This window comes from Amblyraja radiata, chromosome 33 (genome assembly GCF_010909765.2).
Source record: "Amblyraja radiata isolate CabotCenter1 chromosome 33, sAmbRad1.1.pri, whole genome shotgun sequence".
Taxonomy (NCBI): domain Eukaryota; kingdom Metazoa; phylum Chordata; class Chondrichthyes; order Rajiformes; family Rajidae; genus Amblyraja; species Amblyraja radiata.
The window spans coordinates 1326771-1352908 of record NC_045988.1 but is presented as its reverse complement, the minus strand read 5'-3'; the positions used below and the strand labels follow the sequence as shown (position 1 = coordinate 1352908).

The following is a 26138-nucleotide window of genomic DNA, read 5'->3' as shown; positions in this document are numbered from 1 at the left end:
TCATAGTGTTCAGAGTATAGGATATTGGAATAGGATGGAGAAGGGCTGTTGATGTTAGACATTCAGCTTTGATCGTATTTGATCTTGGTCTGAAGGGGTGATTACACATTCTCGTATTTCCTTTGTCCTTATGGGCCATCAATATCTTCATCAGACATTGCTCATTGGCCAGCACTCTGGTCTGAGTCATGGTGTTGCGTTTGTCCCATTCAAACCTAACCATCAAGGTTGGCATTCCAGTACAATACTGAGACCATGCAGCATTGATAGAGGTGTTACCTTTCAGATTAGTTATTAAATCCTCTCTCTCTGGTAGGCATTAAATATCCCTTGATCTGTTCTTGCAGAATGGCACTAAAAACAGTTATGGTCATTATGACAGAGTTGAAAGCTTGCTGAGAATGCTAACATATGATGAGCGTTTGACAGCATTGGGCGTGTACTTGCTGGAGTTTAGAAGGATGAGGGGGCGGCCTCATTGAAACGTACTGAATAGTGAAAGGCTTGGATAGAGTGGATGTGGAGAGGATGTTTCCACTAGTGGCAGAGACTAGAACTAGAGGTCATAGCCTCAGAATTAAAGGATGTTCCTTTACGAAGGAGATAAGGAGCAATTTCTTTAGTCAGAGGGTGGTGATTCTGTGGAATTCTTTGCCACAGAAGACTGGAGGCCAAGTCAATGAATATTTTTACGGTTCTTGATTAGTACGGGTGTCAGGGGTTATGGGAAGAAGGCAGGAGAATGGGGTTAGGAGGGAGAGATAGATCGGCCATGATTGAATGGTGGAGTAGACTTGATGGGTTGATTGGTCTAATTCTGCTCCTATCACATAACCTTAGGAGAAGCTACTTTGTGTATAGTACAACAGTGATTATAATCAAAACTACTTGAGCCTGCAACAGTGTCCTTGTTGAACATAAATTCTGTGACCTCAGTTTTGAAAATTTCCATCTTAATAACTTTTAGGAGGGAGTGTTCCAGATTTCCAGTATTCATTAGATGAAGCACTCATTTCTGAACCCCCCCCCTGGCCTACCATTTCTGATTTTAAGCATGATTTTGGATTATCCTCCCTGTCAACCTCAATCAATTCAAGCATTCATAGACTTTACCAACATGCTCAATGTTACTTTAAAAGATTCAGCTAGATTTGTTAGACAGGACTTTCTGATCAGCAGACATTTGTTCAAATACTTATCCACCTGTCCCAAATAAGAATTGGGAAAATAGGGATGTGACTACTTCGGGCCAGGCAGCATATCTGGAGATAACCGGCTGAGTTACTCCAGCATATAATGTCCATCTTCAGTGTAAACCAGTATCTGCTGTTCCTTCCCACACAGGGATATCATTTATGATATTTATAACTTTCCAATCTAGGGGATAATTTTTAATCAATATGGATTTGAGGATGGTCATAACTAGCATGTGAACAATTGTCTCAGCTGCTTACAGCACTTTAATATTGAAACTGATGTTCCATTAATTCCTCCACTTTTGATCTCAATAGTTTCTCTTGGCATTAACGATTTATTTCTAAACTTGTGTTGAATCTAATTAGATTCTCCCTTAGATTTATTTTTAGTTTTCTTATATCATGGGGTTTTTTTTATACTCTTAAAATGAGGATTGCTAGAAATGTAGTTATTTAACAAGCCTACCTACTTTTGAATTTTAGAATACTTACTCCAAATACCTTTAGGAAATCAACAGAACTTTGTTTTTCTCTTGATATATTTGTAAATTGTTTAGTGGGGGCTTGATATTCAGAGCAAGATGTTTTTGCAGTTCTTATCATCTTGTATACCGTTTGTTATTTATATCTCCCAATTCAATTTCTGCCGCCTTTTTTGAAAGAGCTACTCAGTTGGTCTCACTTTTCCATTGCTGAAATTGATTGTACCCATTTGTGACAGTGGAGACAAATAAAGTGACACACGTATACATGCCAATATCACTCTGAAGCAGCTAGTGCAAGCAGCTGAACTGTTTCTGTGGTTGAAGCTGATTTGTTTTCATTCATATTTTGAGAAAGGGTTTGACCACTGATAACAGGGTCATCGTAACTTGCCTTAATTGTGTTGTTTCAAAAATACACCACAGCTTGCGTGATTTTTTTGTCAGAGAAGTCTGAATAGTAATTTTAGAGCCTTGAGTTAAACCTTATTATTTGTTTTGCAAGATGAATGTGGCGTTTAAATCTATTATATTCTGTGTGGAGTGAAATGCTATGTGATTATATGTTCCCACTCATTTCTAATGTAACACGCGATCTTTGTTGTAGACTGTCGCTGAGGATGGATTTGAGGTGTTAAGGAGGATTTTCGTTGACTTTGAAGACATCACTCTAAGAAGGAAGTTTCTGACGGGCCTGGAGCCAGAGAGTATTCACATGATGATTGGTTAGTATAACGGCAAAACATTGTATTTAAACAATGACAGTATGTGAATATTAGGCAGGTGAGCAAATGGATGAGAGCACTTGTGTGAAAACATAGGGACGGAGTTAGGCTGGTCATCATTGTGACCACAGCTGATCTCAGATCTGACTTGGTGTATTCTATGTAGGTCCTCGCTGCAATTCCCAGATGTCCGATATGTACCATCTGGAACTTACTTAATTTTACGATGAATCAGTGAATGCTTGCACTGCACAAGGGGAAAAAGGCATCTGTGACTGGCTGACTTCTTGCAGTAGAGTAAACAACTGTTTTAACTATTTACTGATGAAGATTTCCCATAATATTAATTTTGTTCCATCCTTTAATCTAGGTTCCATGACAATAGATTCTTTGGGGATACTCAATGATCTTTCTGATTGTGAAGCAAAGCTTTTTCCCATTGGCTATCAGTAAGTTTTCTTTATGTTCTTAAGGCATGAAGTGCCACAGGATGTTTTCTGTGCACAATTCCTCAATGTGGTTTACAACCCTGTTCCTAAGTTAAGCAGCATTTGTTACTGCATGATACACCGCATGTCCAAAGCTGCTCTGGCATTTGTCAATGAAGATGTAAATAATTAATGTAGAAATGTCACTTTATTTTTGGTTCCTTTGGATTGTTCTTATCTACACAAGCAGACCGGATTTAGATTGCTATTGTGAAAGGAAATACTGCAAAATGCAAACATTTAAATTGAGAATTATTCTTCTAAATTTGAAATGTTGTAAATATTTTTTTGTGTTGCTGATTTATAAATGAAATTATAAATTTAAATTTGTAAATGAGTTATGATACATGAACATTAGTTCACGTTAAGTGCAGAAGCCCCATTTGAAAGAAATGGTCTGAATTTGGAGATGTAACACCGTATCACTGATTTCCAGTCCTGTGATCTCTATCAGATCTGTGGGAGTAGTACGTTGTTGCAAAATTGTCCTCAATTGCTTAATTCTTTATCATCACTTCTGTCAATTTTTTAAAAGATTTTAGTCATGGAAAATAAATCTGGAATAAAAGTTGAAGGGGTGTGGGACTTTTAAGTTTGGTATCAACTATCATCTGCCTCATGAATTGGTTCACCATTTCCCACTATATTCCACCTTAGTAGAGTTGGTTATGTTGGACTTTAAGAATTCACCTTAATTGATGAACTATAAAACATTTCAAATATGAGTTGAAAGAAATTAAAGTTAGCTCTTTTATTTCATTGTTGGCTAACACTGATTCTGGCCTGCTTTGATTTTCTCTCACACGTGTTTCTGATAACTTTTGTTGCCATGTTATGTACATTTACAGGTGCTCAAGGGTCTACTGGAGCACAACTGATGCTAGGAAGCGATGTGTGTACACCTGCAAGATCCTGGAACATAGACCTCCTCCTGTGGCCGCAGAAGAAAACAGCACTTTAGAGCACAGTGAAAACAGAACCGTTGTACACAGTCCGCACAGTCCAGCAGGTACACAAATGGTGCAAGCAGAGAACATTGTGTGTAGGAAAGAACATAGTTAGGATATGATGTATGCTGTAACCACACTCAGTAGGTACTCGGAGCCTAGAAGGAAAATATTCCTTGATAACTAACCTGGAATGTACCACTACGATAGACCGGTCTAAAGCAGGGTTCCAACCCGAAACGTCACCTATTCCTTTTCTCCAGAGATGCTGCCTGATCTGCTGAGTTGCTCCAGCATTGTGTGTCTAAGTATTGTGGCTCTTCCGTTTTCTGTCTCAGAGTAATGGTTGCAATGTGCTCTCTGCAACCCTGCAATCTCGTTTTATTCCTGTCTGAGTTGGGCCATCTTTCCTCTTGTACGTGCTGCTCCAAGCTCTCTTGTCTTTGCTCACTGGAGAAATGTGACCTACCCTTGTGATTACTGATAACTCCAGCATTATAGGTAGCTCTGCCCAGAAAGAGAAACTTTCCTCAAGCTCTCAGGAGAAGGCTAAATACTTGAATACCCATTGTTATAAAGGAATTGGGAAAGAAAAATAGATGCTTTCGGCAAGGTAGAGTTTATTTTAATTGTGCCCTTGGAATCTGAATAGCATCAAGTTACTTTACATTGTTGATCAAAGAATTTGCAAATGAATTCAATTGTCAAAAGGTATGCACTACTGACTACTTTTAATGCTTGTACCTTGTGTCTGTCTCAACCAGGAACCTCCTTCAGGTTCTTTCCTAGTTCTGAGCTAGTCCGTACAGGCAGACTTTATTTGTAATTTGTATTTTCTTGGAACATATGGGTAGACAATTTAGTTCATTGAGTCCGTGATTGTTTTCAGAGCAGTCCTATTTGTCCAATCTCCCGACTTATTTCCATATAGCCTATTCTCTTTCATGTGCCCATTAACTCCATTGTGATTCTCCCACCACCCACCTGCACCAGCACACAAGCCAACCATCACATCTTTGGGATGTGGGAGGAAGCTGGAGCAACTGGGGAATCTCTTTCAATCACAGGGAAAATATGTAAACTCTAAATTGACAGCACCCAGGATAGGGATTGAATCCAAATCGTTGTGCCATTTGTCAGCAGTACTACTGTGCAGCCTTATGCTGATTTATGTAGAGATTTAGAGAGTGAATGCAGAGCACCCAGCTCGGAATATAATATTTTCCAGTTTAATGTAAGTCAAAATGTGATGGAGAGTTTGATTTTGTAGATGGAAGTGGTACACAAGAGCAGCTGGTGGAGCCACTGCCTCACTGCAAGTCTTTATACTTGAGAGATACAGTGTGGAAATGTGCCCTTTGGCCTACCGTCTGCACTGTAACCTAACACTATCCGAAACAGTAGGAACAATGTACATTTCCAGCAGCCCATTAACTTACAAAACTGCACGTGTTTGAAAAAAAGTAAACCTGAAAACCAGTGGGGAACAAAACAGAGCACCCGGAGAAAACCCATGCAGCCACCGGGGGGATTTGCAAACTCCATGCAAACTGCACCCACAGTTATGATCGAACACCCGTCTCTGACGCTGTAAGGCAGCAGCTCTACCACTGTGCCGCCAAAACTTTAAACAGTGTTCTGGTTTCAGTCCTGACCTCAGATACGGCTTGTCTTCCTGTGACCGTCTGCTTTTACCCCCAATGCTTTGGATTCCTTGCGTGTCCTCTAAACCATGCCAGTTGGTAGGTTAATTGCCCACTGTAAAATTGCCCCCCATGGCTCGATGAGTGGCAGAAACTGGGGAGTTGATGGGAGCGTGTGCAGAACAGAATAGGATGCATGTAGGATTGTAAATGGGTGCTTGATGATAGCCCTGGACATGATGGGCTGAATGGTCTGTTTCTGGATTGTACGACTATGATGCTTCCTGTCTGTCCGTTGAAACCCCCATTGTTTATGTTCACGAGTGTGGCTAGTATAGGAAAATTTAGATCTGTACCTCTTTGAAGTATGGTCAGTTGTAATGTAATGAGATATCTATCTTAGCGGGAGGATTTTGACCATGCATGGACTGTGCAGCGAGATGGCTTTATTGCTATGGTACTAACATGAAGTATCCCACTTCCATTGGTCAAATGCTAACAATTAACTTGGTTTCTCCTTGACAGAAATTGACACAACAGAGAATCAAAACACAGGTTTATCTGAAATACCAGATCATCATCCAGCCTCACATGCTCCTGGGCCAATACCTCCAAGATCGCAGCCTGGAAGCAGATCTCAGATATCTAGTTTTTCCCCGTCACGTCGAATCACAAACACAGGATCAAGACCACTTCCATCACCAGGTAACCATGTTGCATTCCACACACAGGTCATTCGGGAACAAGGAAGCAGGAGTTGGCTATTGATCCCGTCAAGCCTGCCTCACTATCCAATATGATCATGGCTGATCTGACCCAACATTAACTTTGTGGCTGTACTACAATGCCCTCCTGTGTTTGAGCCACGACAGTCCTCTTTGATGGAGAATCTCAGTTTTAATTGACTGCCCTTGTAACCATGCCAATAGTGTTAAACTGTCCCACACTAGGAAACATCTCAGGGTCCTACCTGGACATGGTCCCATTCAGATTACCTCAGCATCCTACCTGGACATGGTCCCATTCGGATTACCTGTTTCAGTGAGATTGTTCCTCATTCTTCTGAACTCCAAAGAACACCTGTCTAATCCATTTTGAGCTTTTCACAATAGGACAGGCTATTGCAGGAATTAGCTGAACAAATTGCTTCTGGATTTCCATCAATGCTGGTATCTCCTTTCTTAAATAATTAAGCCAAAACTGAACACAGTACTCCAGGTTTGACCTTGCCAATACTCTGCACAGCCCTTCTCTATTTCTTAATCTTTAGTCCCCAGCATTAAAGGCCATTGTACCATTTGCCACGTTAATTGCTTGCTGCATCTGTGTGCTGAGCCTTTTGTTTTTCATGAACAAGAGCACCATCATCCTTCTCACTGTTCTCCATCCTTGGCATGAGAGCTCCAAACATGGGTCCAGTAAATCTATAGGGTTTTAGGTGGATTATTGGACGATTGGAATTCCAGGTTTATGGAGCTCAGCTAGAAAATAAAGTTGAGGCCCACAATCAGTTCAGCAATGATCTTTGATTTGCAGTCTTGGCTGTAAGGGCTCTATAATCTATTGTTAAAGTACGATGCAGTTTTACTGTTTCTGGTATGATTCTTAATATGCACTTTAGGATAATTGAAACCAAAATCTGCTACCTCCTGCACCCATGCAGATCTCACTGACTTCATTCATTTCACCACTAACTTCCATCTGGCACTCAAATACACCTGGACCATTTCCGACATTTCCCTACCATTTCTTGACCTCACTATCTCCATCGTAGGTGATAGACTACTGACCGACATCCACTATAAACCCACTAACTCCCATGGCTATCTGGACTACACTTCTTCCCACCCTGCTTTCTGTAAGGACTCCATCCCCTACTCCCAATTCCTCCGCCTACGCCGCATCTGCTCCCAGGATGAGGTGTTCTACACCAGGGCCTCGGAGATGTCCTCATTCTTCAGGGAACGGGGGTTCCCCTCTTCTACTATAGATGAGGCCCTCACCAGGGTTTTATTCTATACCCCGCAACTCTGCTCTCACTCCTCGTCCTCCGTCATTTTCGCCACCTCCAACATGATCCCACCACCGGCCACATCTTCCCATCTCCTCCCCTGTCTGCTTTCCGCAGAGACCATTCCCTCCATAACTCCATGATCAATTTGTCCCTTCCCTCCCGAACCACCTCCTCTCCGGGCACTTTCCCTTGCAACTGCAAGAAATGCTACACTTGTCGCTTTACCTCCCCCCTTGACTTCATTCAAGGACCTAAGCAGTCTTTCCAGGTGAGGCAGAGGTTCACCTGCACCTCCTCCAACCTCATCTATTGCATCCGCTGCTCTAGATGTCAGCTGCTCTACACCGGTGAGACCAAGCGTAGGCTTGGCGATCGCTTCGCCGAACACCTCCGCTCGGTTCGCAATAACCAACCTGATCTCCCTGTGGCTCAGCACTTCAACTCCCCCTCCCATTCCCAATCCAACCTTTCTGTCCTGGGCCTCCTCAATGGCCAGAGTGAGGTCCACCGTAAATTGGAGGAGCAGCACCTCATATTTCGCTTGGGCAGTTTGCACCCCAGCGGTATGAACATTGACCTTCTCTCCCCCCTCCACATCAGTCTGAAGAAGGGTTTTGACCCAAAACATTGCCTATTTCCTTCGCTCCATAGATGCTGCCTCATCCGCTGAGTTTCTCCAGCATTTTTGTCTACCTTCGATCTGCAGTTCCTTCTTGAACATAAAATAAATTTAAAGTTGTTTGCACCTAAGCAGCTACGAAATCTGATTAAAATTTTTTTTAAAATCAGATTAATGTATTTATCTGGTAATAGTTTCAAAGAATAAATGGTGTGGCAATTCAGATGAGCTATAATTTATGTAATTGGCAGAATGGTTAGTCTGTTTGTTTGGCACTAAAATAGGAAATAATAGTTAATTATTTTTCCAGTCAGGTATCTTAATAAACAAATGCTGAAAAGTAAATAATTGATCGCCTCTTTGTTTCTTTTTGAAGGGAGCCCCACGCCAATGATTCATGAGAAAGTTACATTTGCTGATGCCCTGCTGTCGTCTGGGAGACGGAGCACCATTTCTAGGAGGCATAGTACAACATCAGTATCACCCCAACATTCCAGGCACAGGATGGCTTCCCCTTCCCAAATGGGCATAACATACATCAGGTCAAGTGGTAACATCAATACATCTCCACTGACCTCCCTCAGTGTATCTCCCGATACAGACACAGGAAACCAACTTGGTGAAACACTTCGTAAAGCGCTTCAGTCAGACAAACTTGGCATTTTAGTGCAGTCGCATACAAGCCCTTCTGGTCGACAACGAATCTGTAGTGCTGATTCTGTCCCTGTACATCACACAGGGGTTTCTCATGCATTGGGTTTACAGCCTAACAGGACAGAACCAACATGCGTTGGGCATCACATTTCAAAAGAGCGTCCTCTAACTTTATCTGGTAACCATTCTCGAAGTGAGACCAATGCACCTGCAAGTACATCGGATGGTACGGTAACAACGTCAGTGTTGCCACTGATGTGTACCTCAGTTCCCACAGTAGCAGCCTTGCGTACATCACAGAAGGAAGCACGGAACAACAGTGCATTGCTTACCAACTCCAACTCTGTGACACCACACTCCAAAGAAACTAAAACCTGTATGTTACCTTTTCACCAAAAGGATTCTAGAAGACCAAATGATCAACACAAGGACACTGTGCATCCAGGAAAATCAAGCAAAGATCACATCCACAATCAAGGTACTGAGAGGATGAGGTTGCAGTCTGCTGGAGTTAGCCACACTGTGGCTGCCGGGATTGAATACTCTCGGCCAAACTGTACAGAGAAGAGACCAGTCATTAAAATGTCATCGACTGATTTTCCCCAAAACAGTAGACTACAAACAGGGAAGCATTTTGAGGGAAGCCTATTTTCCAATTCTGCTGCAGATATAAAGGTTAATTCAAAAACAGCCATCAATTCACTACTTGAACCTGCTGAGAACACTCAAACTGTGGAAGAACCTAAACAGATATTTGGTGACAAACCTGCTGGCACTGAACATTATCTCCCTGCTAATATTGGTGATGGAATCCAACCTCCATCTGACAAAATGAGGGCTGATATTCACAAAAAAGAAATGCATGCTTCACAAAAGCAAGAACTTCATGGATATTTCGAACCCGATTACCTGGTTGATGAGGATCATGACGAGAGTGTGGCTACATCCATGTCGACCAGTTCTCAGGAAGGAGATGATATGTTGTCCTCCACAGTTGCACAACCTTCAATGACAGGAAGTCCAGAAAATGAGCAGGAAAACCTTAGGTGTCCAAAGTGCAACAAGATCTACAAACAAAGGGTGAAAAACCTGTTTCAAAAGCACGTGCTGCAGTGTGGAAGTCAGACCGCACAAGAGGATGGCGATGGGAACAAAGCTCAGGATAACGATTCCAACAAAAGGAGATATCCTCGGCGCAGTGCTCGTGCACGATCAACCACCTTCTTTGGGTTGACTCCCTTTTATGGTGTGAAATCGTACGGTGAAGAAGACTTTCCATTCTATCGAGACCCTTCGGGGAAAAAACGAGGAGAGCAGTCAACTCAAGGACAGGTGGATGGAGCTGATGATCCAAGCACATCATCTGATGAAGATATGGAATACTACTACAACTTCACAAGAACAGTTATCACATCTGATAGAGAAGGAAGACTTGAGCCATGCAGTTTCTTTGACGGTGAGGAAGATTGCCGCGTACCCAGGATAAGTCAACTAGATGGTGTCGATGATGGCACAGAAAGTGATGTTAGTGTCACCACAACAGCAGGTAAAACAACACAGGTGAACAAAATAAAATCCAAAGAAAATGGAACTGAAAGCTTAGACCTTGATGGCGCCATTAACAGCGGAGCAGTTGATAGAGAAAAGGAAAACCACGGCATCAAAACAGTTTCTGACCTGAAAGGTAGTGATTCAAAATTAGATAACTGTGTTCCAGTGAGTAGAGTTAAGTCTCAGGGCCAAGACTCCTTAGGGGAGGTTTCTCTCACCTCATTAGACACTCCAAGACGGAGCAATTCCAACACGCCTTCGGAGAAAAATCTGCTGGATAGTTTCAACACAGACTTGTTGAAGGCTGCCAATGATTCAGACAATAATAACAGTGATGACTGTGGCAACATTCTCCCGTCTGACATCATGGACTTTGTACTGAAGAATACACAGAGCATGCAGGCTCTAGGGGAAAGCCCAGAGTCATCATCTTCTGAACTTATAACACTGGGTGAGGGCTTAGGCCTGGTGAGTAACAGAGGAAAGGACATGGGCAGTCTGTTTGAAGTGTTTTCCCAGCCATTGCCCAGCACAGAACCTGTGGAAAATGTTGTCTCGGCCTCCATTCCTGCCGAGGAGCCGTTTGAGCTGCCCCTGGAGTTGCCGTCTGATCTCTCCGTTTTAACAACTTGCAGCCCAACTGTTTCTAACCAAAGTCACAGCAGCCTTACTGTTATTTCCACATCCCAGCTCGCCCCATCAGAAGATCAATCGGTGTTGAATTTACCTGCTGCTGAGACGGTGGAGAAGGGGGTGACAGTGACTGGGGAGAAATCGGTGACAGTGAATGAACCCGAGGTTTCTCTGATGGGCCATCAAGTGGTGGAGCCGTCTGGAGAAAGCCACATGGCATCAGATCAGTTCATGCAAAGTCACATGGACACTGACCAACTGACGTCGCCAACCTGCACTCAGGTGGAACAAGGACTAAACCAGGATCTGACCGGGGTTGGCGCCAGCTCGCCAATTGTCCTTCCAGTATCTGTTTCACCTTCCGTCTTACCTCAAGGGCAAAAATATGTCACAAGTCCAGATAGTCCTGGGCCTGCTCCCATCGCAGGTTCTACAGCAGAGAGTGCAACGCCACTCTCTAAACCAGGCACAGAAAACCTCATTATTGTTAATCAACATGGACAGCCACTGTATGTTCTCCAAACACTTCCCAATGGAGTTACACAAAAGATCAATCTTGCACCTTCAGTAGGAAGCACACAAGCAGTTATAGAGGCAAACAATACAGTACTTGGGCAAAATGTTTCTATGGGATGTAGCCTATCTTTGGCAACTGGTTTAAATGTTAGCTTGCCAGCTTCACAGTCAATATACACTTCTGCTACCATGACCAACAGCGGTGGCCTGATGACGTTATCACAACACCCTCAGTTGCATTCCTTTCCGGGACCCACTGTGTCAGCATTTCAGCCCAGCAGCACCAACTCGGCCTCCAACCTACTCATCGGGGTCCAGTCACCTCAGGATCCTCTACTCTTGAGTTCTGAGCCCAGCCAGAGGCCAGAGCTTGTCACTGCCATGACCTCTAGTCCAGGGTCCACCCAAGCCAAGAAAAGACCAATAAATAGACTGCCTTCTAAAAAGGGCAAAAAACTAGCACCTTCGTACCAGCAAACATCAAGTTCTTCTGCAGAAATAGTTTCTAACTTGACTTCTATTAACTTCCCATCATCGCAGGTGTCTGGAGGGATTGCTAGCCAGTCAGGATTAGTGGATTTAGGAGCACTCACGAGCTCAGGACCGCAGCGAACAATTCCAAACATAATCAAGCATCCCAAACCTGCCGTGATGTATTTTGAACAGGCATCTTTGGCTGTGCCTCAGCTTCAACAAACACTGGGGGCAGTAGGTTCCACAAACATCATTGTGCCAGAAAATACTCATTTGGCAGCTGGAAATGTATCAGGATTGGGATCGGGCCAGTCGGTTTTAAATGTTGTATCTATGCATGCAGCAACAGCAGCAACCAGTGCAGGAGCAGTAACTGGGCATATTCTGGGTCAAGGTTCAGTCACCCTTGCTGCTCCAATGTTGCTGGGGACAACAGACATTACTGGCTCAATAAGTAATCTGTTAGTCAAAGCTAGTCAACAAAGCTTAGGACTTTCAGATCAGGCAGTGCCGTTGCCTGGAGCAGGAATGTTTCAACAGCTAGGACCATCACAAAGCCCCAACAGTGGACCTCTATCTCCATCACAGAATATATGCCTGCTGCCTTCCACTGCAACAGTCACTGTTGCACCATCTGAGCAGGAAGGGACCTATCAGCTACACCATCAGAGAACTCAATTGTTGCCAAACAAATGTGTGACAACAACTGCCCAGTTAGATGCTGTTTGCATTTCAGATGGACAGATATCGACTACCACACTGAGCGTGTCGCCCAGTGGCATGAGCAACACCAGCATGGCCACGCCAGCTCCAGTGACCTCTATGTTGTGCTCTACCATGGACCAATCTCCTATCAGTGGTGTGCCTGCTGTATCTCCAGGCTCTCCAAGAACCAAGCCCAGGGTAAAACGGGCATCGTCCTCTTCTGACAAACTGAGCAATAAAAAGCACAAGGTGGCACATGTCATGACTGAAATCTGTGGCGGTCATCAAGATGTTCTGGAGTCTGATTCAGCCGTTGTACCTTTGTCCTCCAGTGCAGGGTAAGTAATTCAGGCCTACAACAGATAAAGATTTTATTTAAGACACCTATTAACAGATCTGAAGAATGCCACAGTTCTATATAAATGGTGGGATTTGATGGTACTTGCGCAGAGTAAGTTTAGATAGATATCTGAATGGAACCTATCAGCCAGCAAGTGATAGGAGATCAAAGATTAGCAGTGCCAAAATTCAGAGGTGTTACATTAAGCTTTGGCAGAATATTATCTCCAACCTCATTTAATGGTATTTATTTCAAATTATTTGGGAAAATATTGGATAAGCAAGAAATAACTGTTGCAGGGCTCAGTACGGGCTTACAATAGGATTGAACGTTGAAATTCATAATCACACAAATACAATGTGATGGATGTTTGGTGACCTTAACTTAATACTGTTAACAACCGGTAAAATAAACCTGTTGGCAACACTGCACAGAGATTGTAACATTTAACGTTATTTCAGTTCTGTTCGTGTAAGAATAAAGGCAACAGTGCAAGATGTAATGGAACTTGATGAGCAACAGCACGAAGATTATCACCAGGATTCTGATTGTCCCAGGTGAGAAGAGTTTGTAGAGGATTTTGTAATTAAAATTACGTATATGAAAGAAATTGTTGTCATTAGCATAATGTTCAGACCAAAGGCAGGATCCACGGGTGACCTTACTGCGGGTGAGGTAGTTACGATCTGCCCTGCTCGTAAAAAATGTGATGAACGCAAGTTTAGTTACGACTTTCAAATGGGGAATTGGGTAAGTATTTAAAGGTAAAGCTTTTGCAGGCCAGTCGAGAATAAATAAATAGCATTGACTATAGACCTGTGTAAAGAACTACTCAGAGCCATCATCTCTGCTGAAATATTTTTATATTATTACAATAATAATTACAATACTAATTTAAATCTCTTGTTGGAGAAAAGCAGACAGTGTGCCGTCAAGGATTTGTACTTGCAGCATGCTTTAGCATGATACCTTGTGCACAGCTGGGGAAATGCTTCAGTGGAGAAAATTGCATGGAACAGGGGTAGCAGGAAGCTGAGCTGACATTCTACAGGAAGGATGTTGATGGAATAGCTTTGGTGAGAACATGTTTGTGTTTCCAAGAGTCTTCGCAGTGGGACAGAATAAGACATGCATCTGCAGCTTGAATTCGATAAAGATTGACTTGGGAAAAGTGGAAGTAGAAAAGATATTGATTATGTAAATACTGCTGGCAACAATATTGCCATAACTAGTCCCATAATGCGAAGGCAGAATCTTATGTTTGCGTCTAAACTACTGTAAATAAAGTTTCAACCTCAAGTGAAAAGATATGGTTTTAAGGACACCGGAAGGACGACTTCACTTGTTGAGTTGCAAGAGGAATAGAATATTGTGGTTATCTGAAAAATCTCCACATGATCATATAATGGAAAGAAGATAGCTCATGAAACAGCTGAGCCAAGGACACTCAAGTGAACTTGAAACCAGAATATAAAATCTGAAAACGGGTCCTACTTGAAACATCACCTATCTATTTTCTCCAGAGATGCTGCCTGACCCACTGAGTTACTCCAGCATTTTGTGTCTGTCTTTGAATTTGAAGCCACCTTGATTATTAATATACCTTTAACTTTCCTTTACATTTTAGAGAGTTTAAAGTGGAAATACAGGGCTTTCTGAAGACAAAGCTTAGGATAAATAGTTATTAGGATTGGCAAAAGCTCACTACTGAGGCCTACCATTCAGTATATTTCCACCTATAATGTTAAAGTTAATTCCAAAGAAGCCAGTTAAGGATTTCTATAATGTGGTTACTATAGTGTTGAGGTTGTTAATTAAAGCCGTGATTTTTGCCTCCCCAGTCAAATGGAGCACGTGCCAATGCTGCAGTCCCTAGAACCGATGAACACAGCAACCTCAAATACAGAAGGACAAGATGACTTTGTCACTGGTACGTCTGAAGAATTGTTCAGAGACATGGGAACATTGTAATGTGATGGTCTGAAAAAGGGTCTCGACCCAAAACGTCACCCATTCCTTCTCTCCAGAGATGCTGCCTGTCCCGCTGTGTTACTCCAGCATTTTGTGTCTTAACATCGGGTTAAGCCAGCATCTGCAGTTCCCTCTTACACACTGTAATGTGAGCACCTGCACTGACAAGAGTCCAGAGTCTTCAGATTTCAGCTTAATTCATTCAGAGGGGAGATGTTGCAATAGCCAGGTGCTTCCTGTATTAGTCGGCTGCAATGCCGAAGAAGGCCATCAAGTGAAAACACGAGGCAACTTGTATTATTTCTAATAATCTTTGTTCTTTTCCCCTAGAATCTAAAAGTTCGGATGACGATGACACCTTCACTTCTCCTCTTCTTGCTCTGCTGGAGCAGGAGGAAAAGAGAAGAGAGATCAGGAGTGAGAAGAAATCAAAAAAAGGCCTGCTGTTTCAAATCACAAGCGATGATGGCTTTCAGATCCAGTGTGATAACATTGAAGGTAGAGTTAGTTTACAGACTATGCATGGGTGGAGTGAGGGCCTTGATGCCAGGGGTTTGGTGAAGAGAATATTTTCATTTCCTGCAAAATAAAATGATGAACAAAATGAGTGCAGTGTTGCATTTGTAATTCTTCGCTTCTTTTGGAATCACAATTATGCTGTAAGAGTTGGCAGAGAAACTGCATTTCCAAGTGCTCCCGATAATTAGTCCAAACTGACATTAGACATTTTCTGGGACTATATATCAGATAATGCTAATTGCAATAATTGAATGGTTGTTCATTTTGATTATAGCTCAATTGAAGAGTAAATTACAAACCATTTAAGAAAGTCAACCTGCATTCTGTAATCAATTATCCAGTGGTAAATATTGTTGAGATGTTGCTGTTGCTAATTTATCTTTGTATCCTTCAATGTAGCATGTAGGGCACATTAGAACACCCCAAGATCATAAACTGACAATGTCAATCCAAGTCATCTTTTATTTTAAACAATGACGGTGTAGTGACCTTTTGGGTTTCCACTTTGCGGGGGGAGGGAAAGTATGATCCAAATTTTCTGAGAGAACGATATAGATGGAATTTGGTGTCTATTGTGGAATTATGGATTTGTCTAACTAGTAGGAAACTGAATTTTGTTGCAGTCATTGAAAAGAACGATTGGACCCAACTTGTTTTGCTTCTCATTGTTGTACATTTTCTTTGTAGAAGGGTGGAAGGTGTTGACAGAGAAAGTACAGGAAGCTCGAACCAATGCCCGACTGAAGCACATATCATTTTCTGGTAAGCAGCATTTACTGTAACGGGAATTCTCTTTAAAAAAAATTATATTATACTTAAATACAGGTAAATCTGCCCCCGCAGAGCAGAAACATTAACAAATGCAGTCCCATTCTTCTTTTTAAAAAAAATGTTAGCCCATCTACCATGAATTCCACTTCCTGATGTGGTACGATCTTGGTGCGCTTGTATCCAAAGATCCAAAGATACAAGCACACCAAGAATGTGTCATGCCAGGAGGCATAACATTGGGGCAAGAGGCAAGACACTTTGAATCATGGAGTTCCCAAGTGTTACAGGCTCCAAGGTCTATTATGCTTGTCCATTCCTTGGCTGGAGAATATTCAATAGACAATAGGTGCAGGAGTAGGGCATTCGGCCCTTCGAGGCAGCACCACCATTCAATATGATCATGGCTGATCATCCACAATCAGTACCCCGTTCCTGCCTTCTCACTATATCCCTTGACTCCGCTATCTTTAAGAGCTCTATCTAATTCTCTCTTGAAAGCATCCAGAAAACCGGCCTCCAGCACCCTCAGATGCAGAGAATTCCACAGACTCACAACCCTCTATGTGAAAAAGTATTTGCAAGGTTGTATGTTAATTGGCTTCTGTAAAAAGCCCCTGGTGTGTAGGATGTGAAAAGTAGGATATCATAGAACTAGTGTGCGGGTGATGGATGGTCAGTGCGACTCGGTGGACCGTTTACACACTATCTCTAAACAGAAGGCTGGTTTTAGGCATGTGCTAGCTTATGCTTTTGCTTTTCCATTTGCAGGGATAAATGGCCTGAAAATGCTGGGCATTTCTCACGATGCGGTGGTGTTCCTAATTGAACAGCTTTATGGAGCAAAACGTTGCAAGAATTACAGCTTCAAGTTCCACAAACACCAAGAAGTAGATGAGCTCCCTATCAATCCACATGGTTCAGCACGAGCCGAGATACACCAAAGGTAAAACTATGGCCAAAGATTATATTTCAGCTGCTTGCCCATTGTTGCAGTAGACTTATTACAGATTGCAAGGTGACTACACATTGCATTTCAGCTTAAAGGCATTAAATATAGCATGTTGGTGACAAGGACCTTTTTCCAAAGTATTTGACTGAATGCATTTTAAACAGTTGTTTCCTTTCCAAACTTTTGCTTCTCCATTTTTTTTGGGTCAAATGAAGGATACCCATGGCAACCACCAATTTGGTCCAAGTTGCCCGTTATTGGTGTTTGAATTTGCCTGCAGGTTTTGCAAGTGATGGTCTCAAGCATTGATCAGATGCAGTTTTTATAAAACAGTACATGTGGACTGTACATCTACTTCCAGTAGAAGTATGAAATATGCTGGCTGAATCGGCCATGAGTCAGGATGGCTTGGATTGATTAAAGAGATTCCACAGAATCTCAGCAGCAAGCCCTGAGGAATGAGATGGTGCCGAATATTCATGCTGTTTGTCTGCATCCTCTATTCCCCTTTCAGTCCCCAGGATCCTGATAGCCAAGCAGGTCCTATCTGCTGATGAGTCCTGGAAGGTCGTGTAACAAACAAATGCTTGGTATTTTTAAATCCTTGGCGGATATTCAGAATAAACGGGAACAATTTAGGTGAAGTCCTGAGAGAGAAAAAAAGTCTCAAAGTCTCTACGATGTACTTCAAGGCTATTTTTCAAACCTGGAGTAAAAGCAACAATTTACAGAAATGTATCTTACAGTACTAGAAGCTGTAAATGCTGGAATCTGGAGGAAAAATAAGCTTCTGCAAGAATTCTGTGGGTCAGACAGCACCTGTGGAGGCGAGGAGGCAGAGAGGTGGCGGATGTTGCGGTTTGCGACTGTACATCAGGATTTCAGTCTAGACGCAGGGTATCAAATCTGAAACGTCCACAATCTCTCTGCCTCCAATAGATGATGCCTGACCTGCTGAGTTCTTCCAGCTGTTCTTTCTGTGCTACCTTAAAGTAGTATTCCGTAATGTGCATTCCCTCAATCAGCTTCTATGAGACAGTGTTCAAATGCCAGTTGCCTTTATACCACAGTTCTCCAACAAGCACAATGTCCAATCTAAGCAGCAATCAATCACTTTGTGATCCTCCAGGTCAAAGTACAAACTTTAACTCACTCGTGGAATCTTACACTAAATGTGCTCTGTCTACCATTTTGCCTCAAAGCCCTATTTTGGTCAACAAGGCAGCTCTTTAGCATTTAAACAACAAAAGCAGCTCCTATGTTTGGCCAAAAAAGGGACGAGTTGTGTGGAGATTGCATGAAAGAGATTCACCATTTGCTTTGTTTTATTTGTACAGGAAGTCAGCGTTTGACATGTTCAATTTCTTGGCTTCAAAACATCGGCAGCCGCCTGATTATTGTCCCAACGAGGAAGAGGAGGAGGAGGTGCAGCTTAAATCAGCTCGGTGGGTGCAAGTGATGGATGGGCAAACTTTCACACACTGCCTTCCACACACAGAAAACTAGAACTGTTGTGTGTTCTTCACAGATAGGGAAGGTACAAAATAAACAGGGAAATACTGGGCAAGTTGGGTGGATTCTTTGGAGGATGGAAAAATTGCCATTTTTAAGTTTGTCCTCTGTGCAAGATAACATGTGCATGCAGACAACTGTCAGGCCCATCAGCATCGAGTTGATACATTCACAGTTTGGTATTAAATATTCCTTAGGCATTTTTTTGAAGATTTTAACATAATTTGGACATTTATTAAAGAACAATGACGATGTGATTTATTCACGTGGGTGCGCCTAATTTACCACAGCAAGTTATTTGTTTGTCAGGTGAGTTGACACAGTTTGCTTCTCATTTGCACTGCCTCAGAGACTGTTTATTCAATATGCTGGTACCCTAGCAACGAATATAAGTGTAGAATGTGGTAATTGGCAAAATGCTGAGCTATGCAGGGACCTTTGCATAAATAAACAGATACTTTCTTCATAGAAAGAATAATGGCATTAAAGTTATATGTTTGAAGTCCAAGTACGAATGCTAGATATGTTGGCATTAATCTTACAGCAGTACTAATAGTTTATCTTTAACATGGACCTAAAATATGCTGGTCAAAAACATTGCTTATAATATGTTTAATTCGCAATTTGGGTACTTATTTAAAACAAAATGTATAGTATTTCAGAAATTAAATTGTAGTTAAGGTTATGTTTGAAATGGGTGGGAAATGAAGGTGATTATACCTTTCCTTCAGTCCATGGTTCTCCAATAATTATTTCTGCGTGTTGTATGCTGTATGAATCATGTGTTATTGTGGGCTGATGTCACTCTCTTTGACCTTGTAGACGGGCAACCAGCATGGACCTCCCTATGGCCATGCGATTCCGGCACTTGAAAAAGACATCAAAAGAAGCAGTTGGTGTCTACCGGTAAGGGAGCAATGCCCCCAGGTTACAGTAGAGTTATAAGCCATTAATAAGGCAGTGATTTTTGTTATGTTAATGTTACTTCTCAGTATTTTAAGTTGTTGTGTTTCCGGATTGCTGAATAACATTACCCTTGATCGCAGTGGAGATCACTCTAAAGTGCACAACAAAGACAAATCAATTTCATGCATTTTGGTCTTAATTAAACTTTCAATGAACATTTCAAACTCTGGACAACAGGTTACAATACAATACCGTTTATTGTCATTTGAACCTCAAATGAAGTTAAAACGAAATTTGGTTCCTGCAGTCATACAACAAGAAAACCCCCCACAAATAACACAATTTACACAAACATCCATCACAGTGAATCTCCTCCTCACTGTGATGGAAGGGAAAGTCATTGACTCTCCCCTGTTTTCCATTCTACTCCCGATGTTAAAGCCCCCGGCGGGCGATGGCAAGTCCCGTGGCCGTTAAAGCCGCGCCGGGCGATGCAAGACCCTGCTCCGGGTCATTTTTAACCCCGCAATTCGGGCGGGGAAAGTTGCCATTGCGGGAGCTCCAAAAAGCGGTCTCCCACTAGGGACCCACGAGCTCCCGATGTCACCGTCCATCGGACCTGCGGCTGGAGCCTCCGAAGCTCCGAAGTCGGGTCGCAGCCGCGCGCCACTACAGCTCTCCATGCTCCAAAGCCGGCCAGCTCCACGATGATGAGTGCAGGCTTCGCGGCTAGAGCCCCCAGGTCGTTCCGGTTGGAGGCCGCTCCACGGTGCTAGGCCCCAACGACAACGGAGACCCGACAGGGAAAAGGTCAAGTCCCCCGTACAGGGAAGAGATTTAAAGGTTTCCCCTGCCCCCCACATATACACAGCTAAAAACAATATATAAACTACAACCAAACTATATACTCAACAGGACAAAAAATTAAAAACAGACAGACGGACCGCAGAGGCCGCTGCCGCGAGGTGCCGCCATCTTTAAATTATTCAGTAGCCCTAAAATAATCTCATTCCCTGCAACCACAACTTTGAGGCTACAGCCTCTAATTACAAATTCTATGAACATTTAAAAGCTGCAATAACCAACAACATCAGAATGGATTCAGTTGGTCAAATTATATGCTGCATTTGTACAATGATCCACATTAGCTAAGTGTATTTTGATGCTATCTGTAGAATCAATTGTTATAAGGATGCTATTTTATTAACTAATTGCCAGTTTTTCCACATTATATCTTTCATCTTTCTAGATGAAAATTGTTATTGTTTCCTTTTGGAGGATCTTATTTTGGTTGGTTATTTTGATATTTAGACATTTGTTAGTATATAGAAACATAGACAATAGGTGCAGGAGTAGGCCATTCGGCCCTTCGAGCCAGCACCGTCATTCAATATGATCATGGCTGATCATCCAACTCAGTATCCTGTACCTGCCTTCTCTCCATACCCCCTGATCCCTTTAGCCACAAGGGCCACATCTAACTCCCTCTTAAATATAGCCAATGAACTGCCCTCAACTACCTTCTGTGGCAGAGAATTCCAGAGATTCACCACTCTATTGAAGTTGGAATTCATTTCTTGACAATTAACAAAGATTTATATCTTATTTTCGGTCTGTTCTTAAATTGACTGAAAGAGATAAAAAGGACATAAACTTTTAAAGTTCCCGCCGAAAAAAAGAAGATACAGGATTTAAGAAAGAAAGCTGCTTAAAAGATGCCAAAGTCTATAATTGTTTTTCCATTCAGAGGCTACCTGGGGTCATTGTATAACAGGTTTCCATCCCCAACCACCTGGGAATCTCTAATTTAGGGAACACTAACTTCACAGCACCTCATATTCCACTCGGGTAGCTTACCGCCCAATGGTTTGAACATTGAATTCTCCAATTTAGGTAAATCTTTGTTTCTACTAACTTCTAAAACCAGGAATGAGGCTTCCCAGATCAGTCAGTAGGTAGTGTGGAACTGAAGTCATAGAGATGAAAACTGTTTCAGATACCTGCCCCAATCTGCACTGTCATGACAAATTTTAATTAAAATAATAAACCGTATTATCAGATGAAATGGCACTGAAATACAAGGGAAAATATTCCCTGTAAATTGAGGACTGAGTGATGAATGCTACCTTAATTAATTAATTTAAAAACAATCCTGCATAGAAAATTGTGAAAGGTTTTCTTTTGATCAATGTAGGAACATGCAATCATATTAAAATGGTAGTTTGTGGGGCGAGCAGAGAGTGGGGGGAAAAAATAACATTGCATTTATAAAATAAAGCAACAAAAATCCTCTAAAGTTTCTGAGATGCTAAAAATACTATAGTAGGTGCAGCCCTGTGTGCGTCAATATCTCGTATAGTTCCTCCTTGCACATATACTAAGGAAGTAGTAAACAGAATGTACTTGAATCAATTGCTGATGTAACTCACCTGCAAATCAAGAGATGTGCCCTAACAGGGCCCGAGCATTCAGAAATTGTGGATGTAGTACATCTGAAACATAAGCAGAATATGACAGAAAAATTCAATAAGACAGGCCACATCATCGAGTGAGAGTTAATATCTCAGAACAATGATCTTTCATTAGAAAACTCCTGATTTACCTCTTGATCGATCTTTAATGCCCTTTAAAATAATGAAATTGATAATTAAGAACAAACAAGATGATAGTTGCCATAGTAAAGAGCAAACAGTGTTGGGTTTAATTTCTATTCAGTCAGCATGATGGACATAATTTGACAGAGTATTCTAAGGGGAATCGGGACGTGATTGACTTGGACTTCCAAACAATAAAGTCCCACAATTGAGGAATTTACTTAGGGTCAGAACTTTGACGATGTAGGATAAAGGTAGGCGATAGCAGAATCTTTCATGTGGTGTCAGTGAAATGGAGTACTAATGGTCTGGATTCAAACATTCAATACAACTTGGCAACATTAGCACATTCTCAAACCTAACGTCTGCATGATTCTGAAGTACTGACTTGGGAAATATAAAATAATTTGTACCAGGTGAAATTTAATGCTGATGAATATGAATATAAAATATTGTTTCTGGAAAGAGAAGATAGGAAAATGTGCAAACTTTATGAATTGTGTTAATTATTTTAAGTTGAAAGAAATCAGAATATTGTTTGACTGGATGCTCAACAATTCAGGAACAATTATCAAAATAAAGGAGATTGCTGAATTATTCAAATAATACAGTGGCGTACAAGTCAGATGAGATCTTTCACGAGAGTTGCAAGGAACTGCAGATGCTACAATCTTAAGTAAACCACAAAGTGCTGAAGTAACTCAGCAGGTCAGGCAGCTTCTGAGGAGGGAATCAATAGGGGACATTTTTGGATTGGGACCATTCTTCAGGCCCTTGTTTTGCAAACTGAATTGTGCACGAGTCAGACCACATCATGAGAGATATGCCCTGTTCCGGTCACAACACAAAGGAGACTTTGTGCACTCGAGGCAGTTCAGAGAAGAACCACAAGGCTGATCACTTGTGTTAGATGTATGAGAAAACAAAATGGGTACATTTGGACTTCTTGCCGTTGGAAAGTGAAGAAGAAGGTGATCTTATAGAGGAACATGCAACTCAGTGAATGATCTGGAATATTGTGAGAACACAGAACTAAGTTCAACAAACAAAAGACAGGTTAAGAAGTGATGTAAGGAAACTTAAAATTCGATCACGTGACAATAATTTAACTAAAATGCCGAAAGTAAAGCCTGGAAACAAATGTTTCATTTTCCAGTTGAGGAGATACGTTTTTCTTGACAATTGAAGCTGAACGTGCTGCATGAGCTACCTCAAGTGTAACTATTTTATATTCTTCACACAAAGCAATTAGCTTCAATGTCACTGAGCTAAGGAGAGAAAAGGCAACCATGTCCCTGAGTAGATAGTAGCTGTGTGTGTGTGTGTGTGTGTGTGTGATGAAGACTGGATTGGTATAATCTTTGCTAAAACAAAAACTGAATAGCCTGGCAAAATTCACTGTTAACACTGAGACACATGAATGGTATTCAGGCATGATAGCTGGGTATACCTGTGCATGAGCATGAATATTCTAGTTTGAGATAGTGCCATCAAGATATGTCATGAATCAGCTATCTTATGATTTTTCCGACACGTCATTCCTCTTAAGAATAGATGTATGTTATATGGGATTGTTCAGTTGGTTGGGTGTTATTGATTCTTTTGAGCCTTTCAAAATTTCCTTTAGCTTTCATTCCAACCACAAAATGAATGAATTCATTCCATGCTTGCTTTTTTTTGTAAAGGAATTAATTTTGTTTGTTGAAGCACTTATTTCTAGGTCAGTGGTCTTGAAGTGAACGAGATCTACATGCTTAAGACAATAGTAGCAATGAAACAACTCAGTTTTCACACACTTTCTCTTGGATCTTGAGATAATCAAGTTAGTGATTTGGGAAACGTGGTTGGGGGTTAGGAAAGTAGGTAGGGAAATGAAACTATTCAAGAAGGAACCGCAGATGCTGGAAAATCGAAGGTACACAAAAATGCTGGAGAAACTCAGCGGGTGCAGCAGCATCTATGGAGCGAAGGAAATAGGCAACGTTTCGGGCCGAAACGTTGCCTATTTCCTTCAGGGTTTCGGCCCGAAACGTTGCCTATATCCTTGCTCTCCCCTCCCCTTCTCAGCTCTCCCTCAGCCCTCTGGCTCCACCTCTTCCTTTCTCCTTTCTTCCCCCCACCACCCCCCCACCCTACATCAGTCTGAAGAAGGATTTCGGGCCGAAACGTTGCCTATTTCCTTTGCTCCATAGATGCTGCTGCACCCGCTGAGTTTCTCCAGCATTTTTGTGTACCTAGGGAAATGAAACTATTCAGTTGCCTTGTATGCTATTAGTAACTGATGTAGTGTTTGAGTAAAATTGATTATCCAACCAAGCAAGTTAATTGTATTAATAAAACAGCAGAAGAATGAATGTGTTTCAAGACAGCATGATATTGAGAATAAAAGCTCGTGATCTCATGAATTTAATGTTCATAATAACTGATTTTCCTTTTTTTCCTTCTACTCTTTCCATGTTTGTAAATGTTGTAGGTCACCAATCCATGGACGGGGCCTTTTCTGTAAGCGAAACATTGATGCAGGTGAGATGGTCATCGAATATTCGGGTAATGTCATTCGATCTGTCCTCACAGACAAACGAGAGAAATATTATGACAGCAAGGTGAGTTTCTGGTGCAGGTTTCTGGTAGATTTTAACCCCAGGTGCGGGGATAGCCATCGTGGGAATCACTGATGTTGTGTCTCCGCCATTTAATCAATCCTTTCTGAACTAGCGCTATCTTTATGGCATCAGCGAGCAACATACCAGCTTCCATGTGACATATACAGCTGACCTGCTTGCATTATTAACTCGCACAACTTTGCTGTTTATTTTAAAAAGCGGTTTGTGTGCCTGTGTTTTTGCCCATTGTGCATTCATTATTCATGCTGTTGAATAGTTGGCGTGTGGAATCTTCACCAATCTGGTTTTGGAACTGATAGTGCATTTTGAAACTGAGCTGCTGTGAAGATGTGGCTCTTCACATGCCATGGGGTTCCTACTGTTACACACTTGAGTACAGTGCCCTCCATAATTTTGGGGACAAAGACCCATCATTTATTTATTTGCCTCTGTACTCCACAATTTGAGATTTGTAATAAAATAAAATCACATGTGGTTAAAGTGCACGGTGTCAGATTTTATTAAAGGCATTTTTATACATTTTGGTTTCACCGTGTAGAAATTACAGCTGTGTTTATACATAGACCCCCCCCCCCCCCCCCCCCCCCATTGTTCTATTACAAATCTCAAATTGTGGAGTACAGCGGCAAATAAATAAATGATGGGTCTTTGTCCCAAACTTTATGGAGGGCACTGTATGTTCCTGCCTCTGAGTTAATTGTTGGCCACAGCTTTGACTTTCTCCTTACTGCTTTTACTTTTCCAAATTCAATGGTGTCTAAATTCATCCTTGAAGAGATCTACCAGATTTGTCCTTGGGTTCAAAATACCTAGCGAGAGTTATTCATACTGCAGATACTAGGTAGAGAAACTAAAATAACGCTAAAATTAATTTGGCTTTGGATTGTATTGTAGCCTGTAATATTCACATCTCTCCATGTTTGCTAATTTATTATTAATTCATGGTCTAATAGTGATGGAATTCAAAATAATACATCTCTCAATGTGCTGGAAGTCTAACCCACCTGTCATTTTAATTGCCGATGGCACTTCCTTCTGCACCAGTTGCTAACTACTCTGTTGATATAAACCTTCATTATTGCAAAGTACCGGTAGACAATAGACAATAGGTGCAGGAGTAGGCCATTTGGCCCTTCTAGCCAGCACCGCCATTCAATGTGATCATGACTGATCATCCCCAATCAGTTCCTGCCTTCTCCCCAAATCCCCTGACTATCTCAAATGAGAATATCCCCATATTTTTAAGAGCCCCATCTAGTTCTCTCTTGAAAGCATCCAGAGAACCTGCCTCCATCGCCCTCTGAG

General features: G+C 41.8%; 1 protein-coding gene across 5 annotated transcripts in view; it reads left to right on the top strand.

Annotated features, from left to right (window-relative positions):
* Positions 1-26138, top strand: part of kmt2a (lysine methyltransferase 2A) — a 101254-nt gene that overhangs the window by 66614 nt on the left and 8502 nt on the right. For 3 of the 5 annotated variants that reach the window (XM_033049694.1, XM_033049696.1, XM_033049693.1), the window contains exons 23-35: positions 2286-2403; positions 2774-2852; positions 3740-3900; positions 6007-6186; positions 8491-12985; positions 13449-13544; positions 14829-14917; positions 15289-15456; positions 16165-16239; positions 17017-17191; positions 18535-18642; positions 19532-19615; positions 24683-24812. In XM_033049694.1, the coding sequence (XP_032905585.1) occupies positions 2286-2403; positions 2774-2852; positions 3740-3900; positions 6007-6186; positions 8491-12985; positions 13449-13544; positions 14829-14917; positions 15289-15456; positions 16165-16239; positions 17017-17191; positions 18535-18642; positions 19532-19615; positions 24683-24812 (5958 nt within the window). The remainder of the gene's footprint in view (positions 1-2285; positions 2404-2773; positions 2853-3739; positions 3901-6006; positions 6187-8490; positions 12986-13448; positions 13545-14828; positions 14918-15288; positions 15457-16164; positions 16240-17016; positions 17192-18534; positions 18643-19531; positions 19616-24682; positions 24813-26138) is intronic. The other 2 variants (XM_033049695.1, XM_033049697.1) reach the window with 2 other exon arrangements.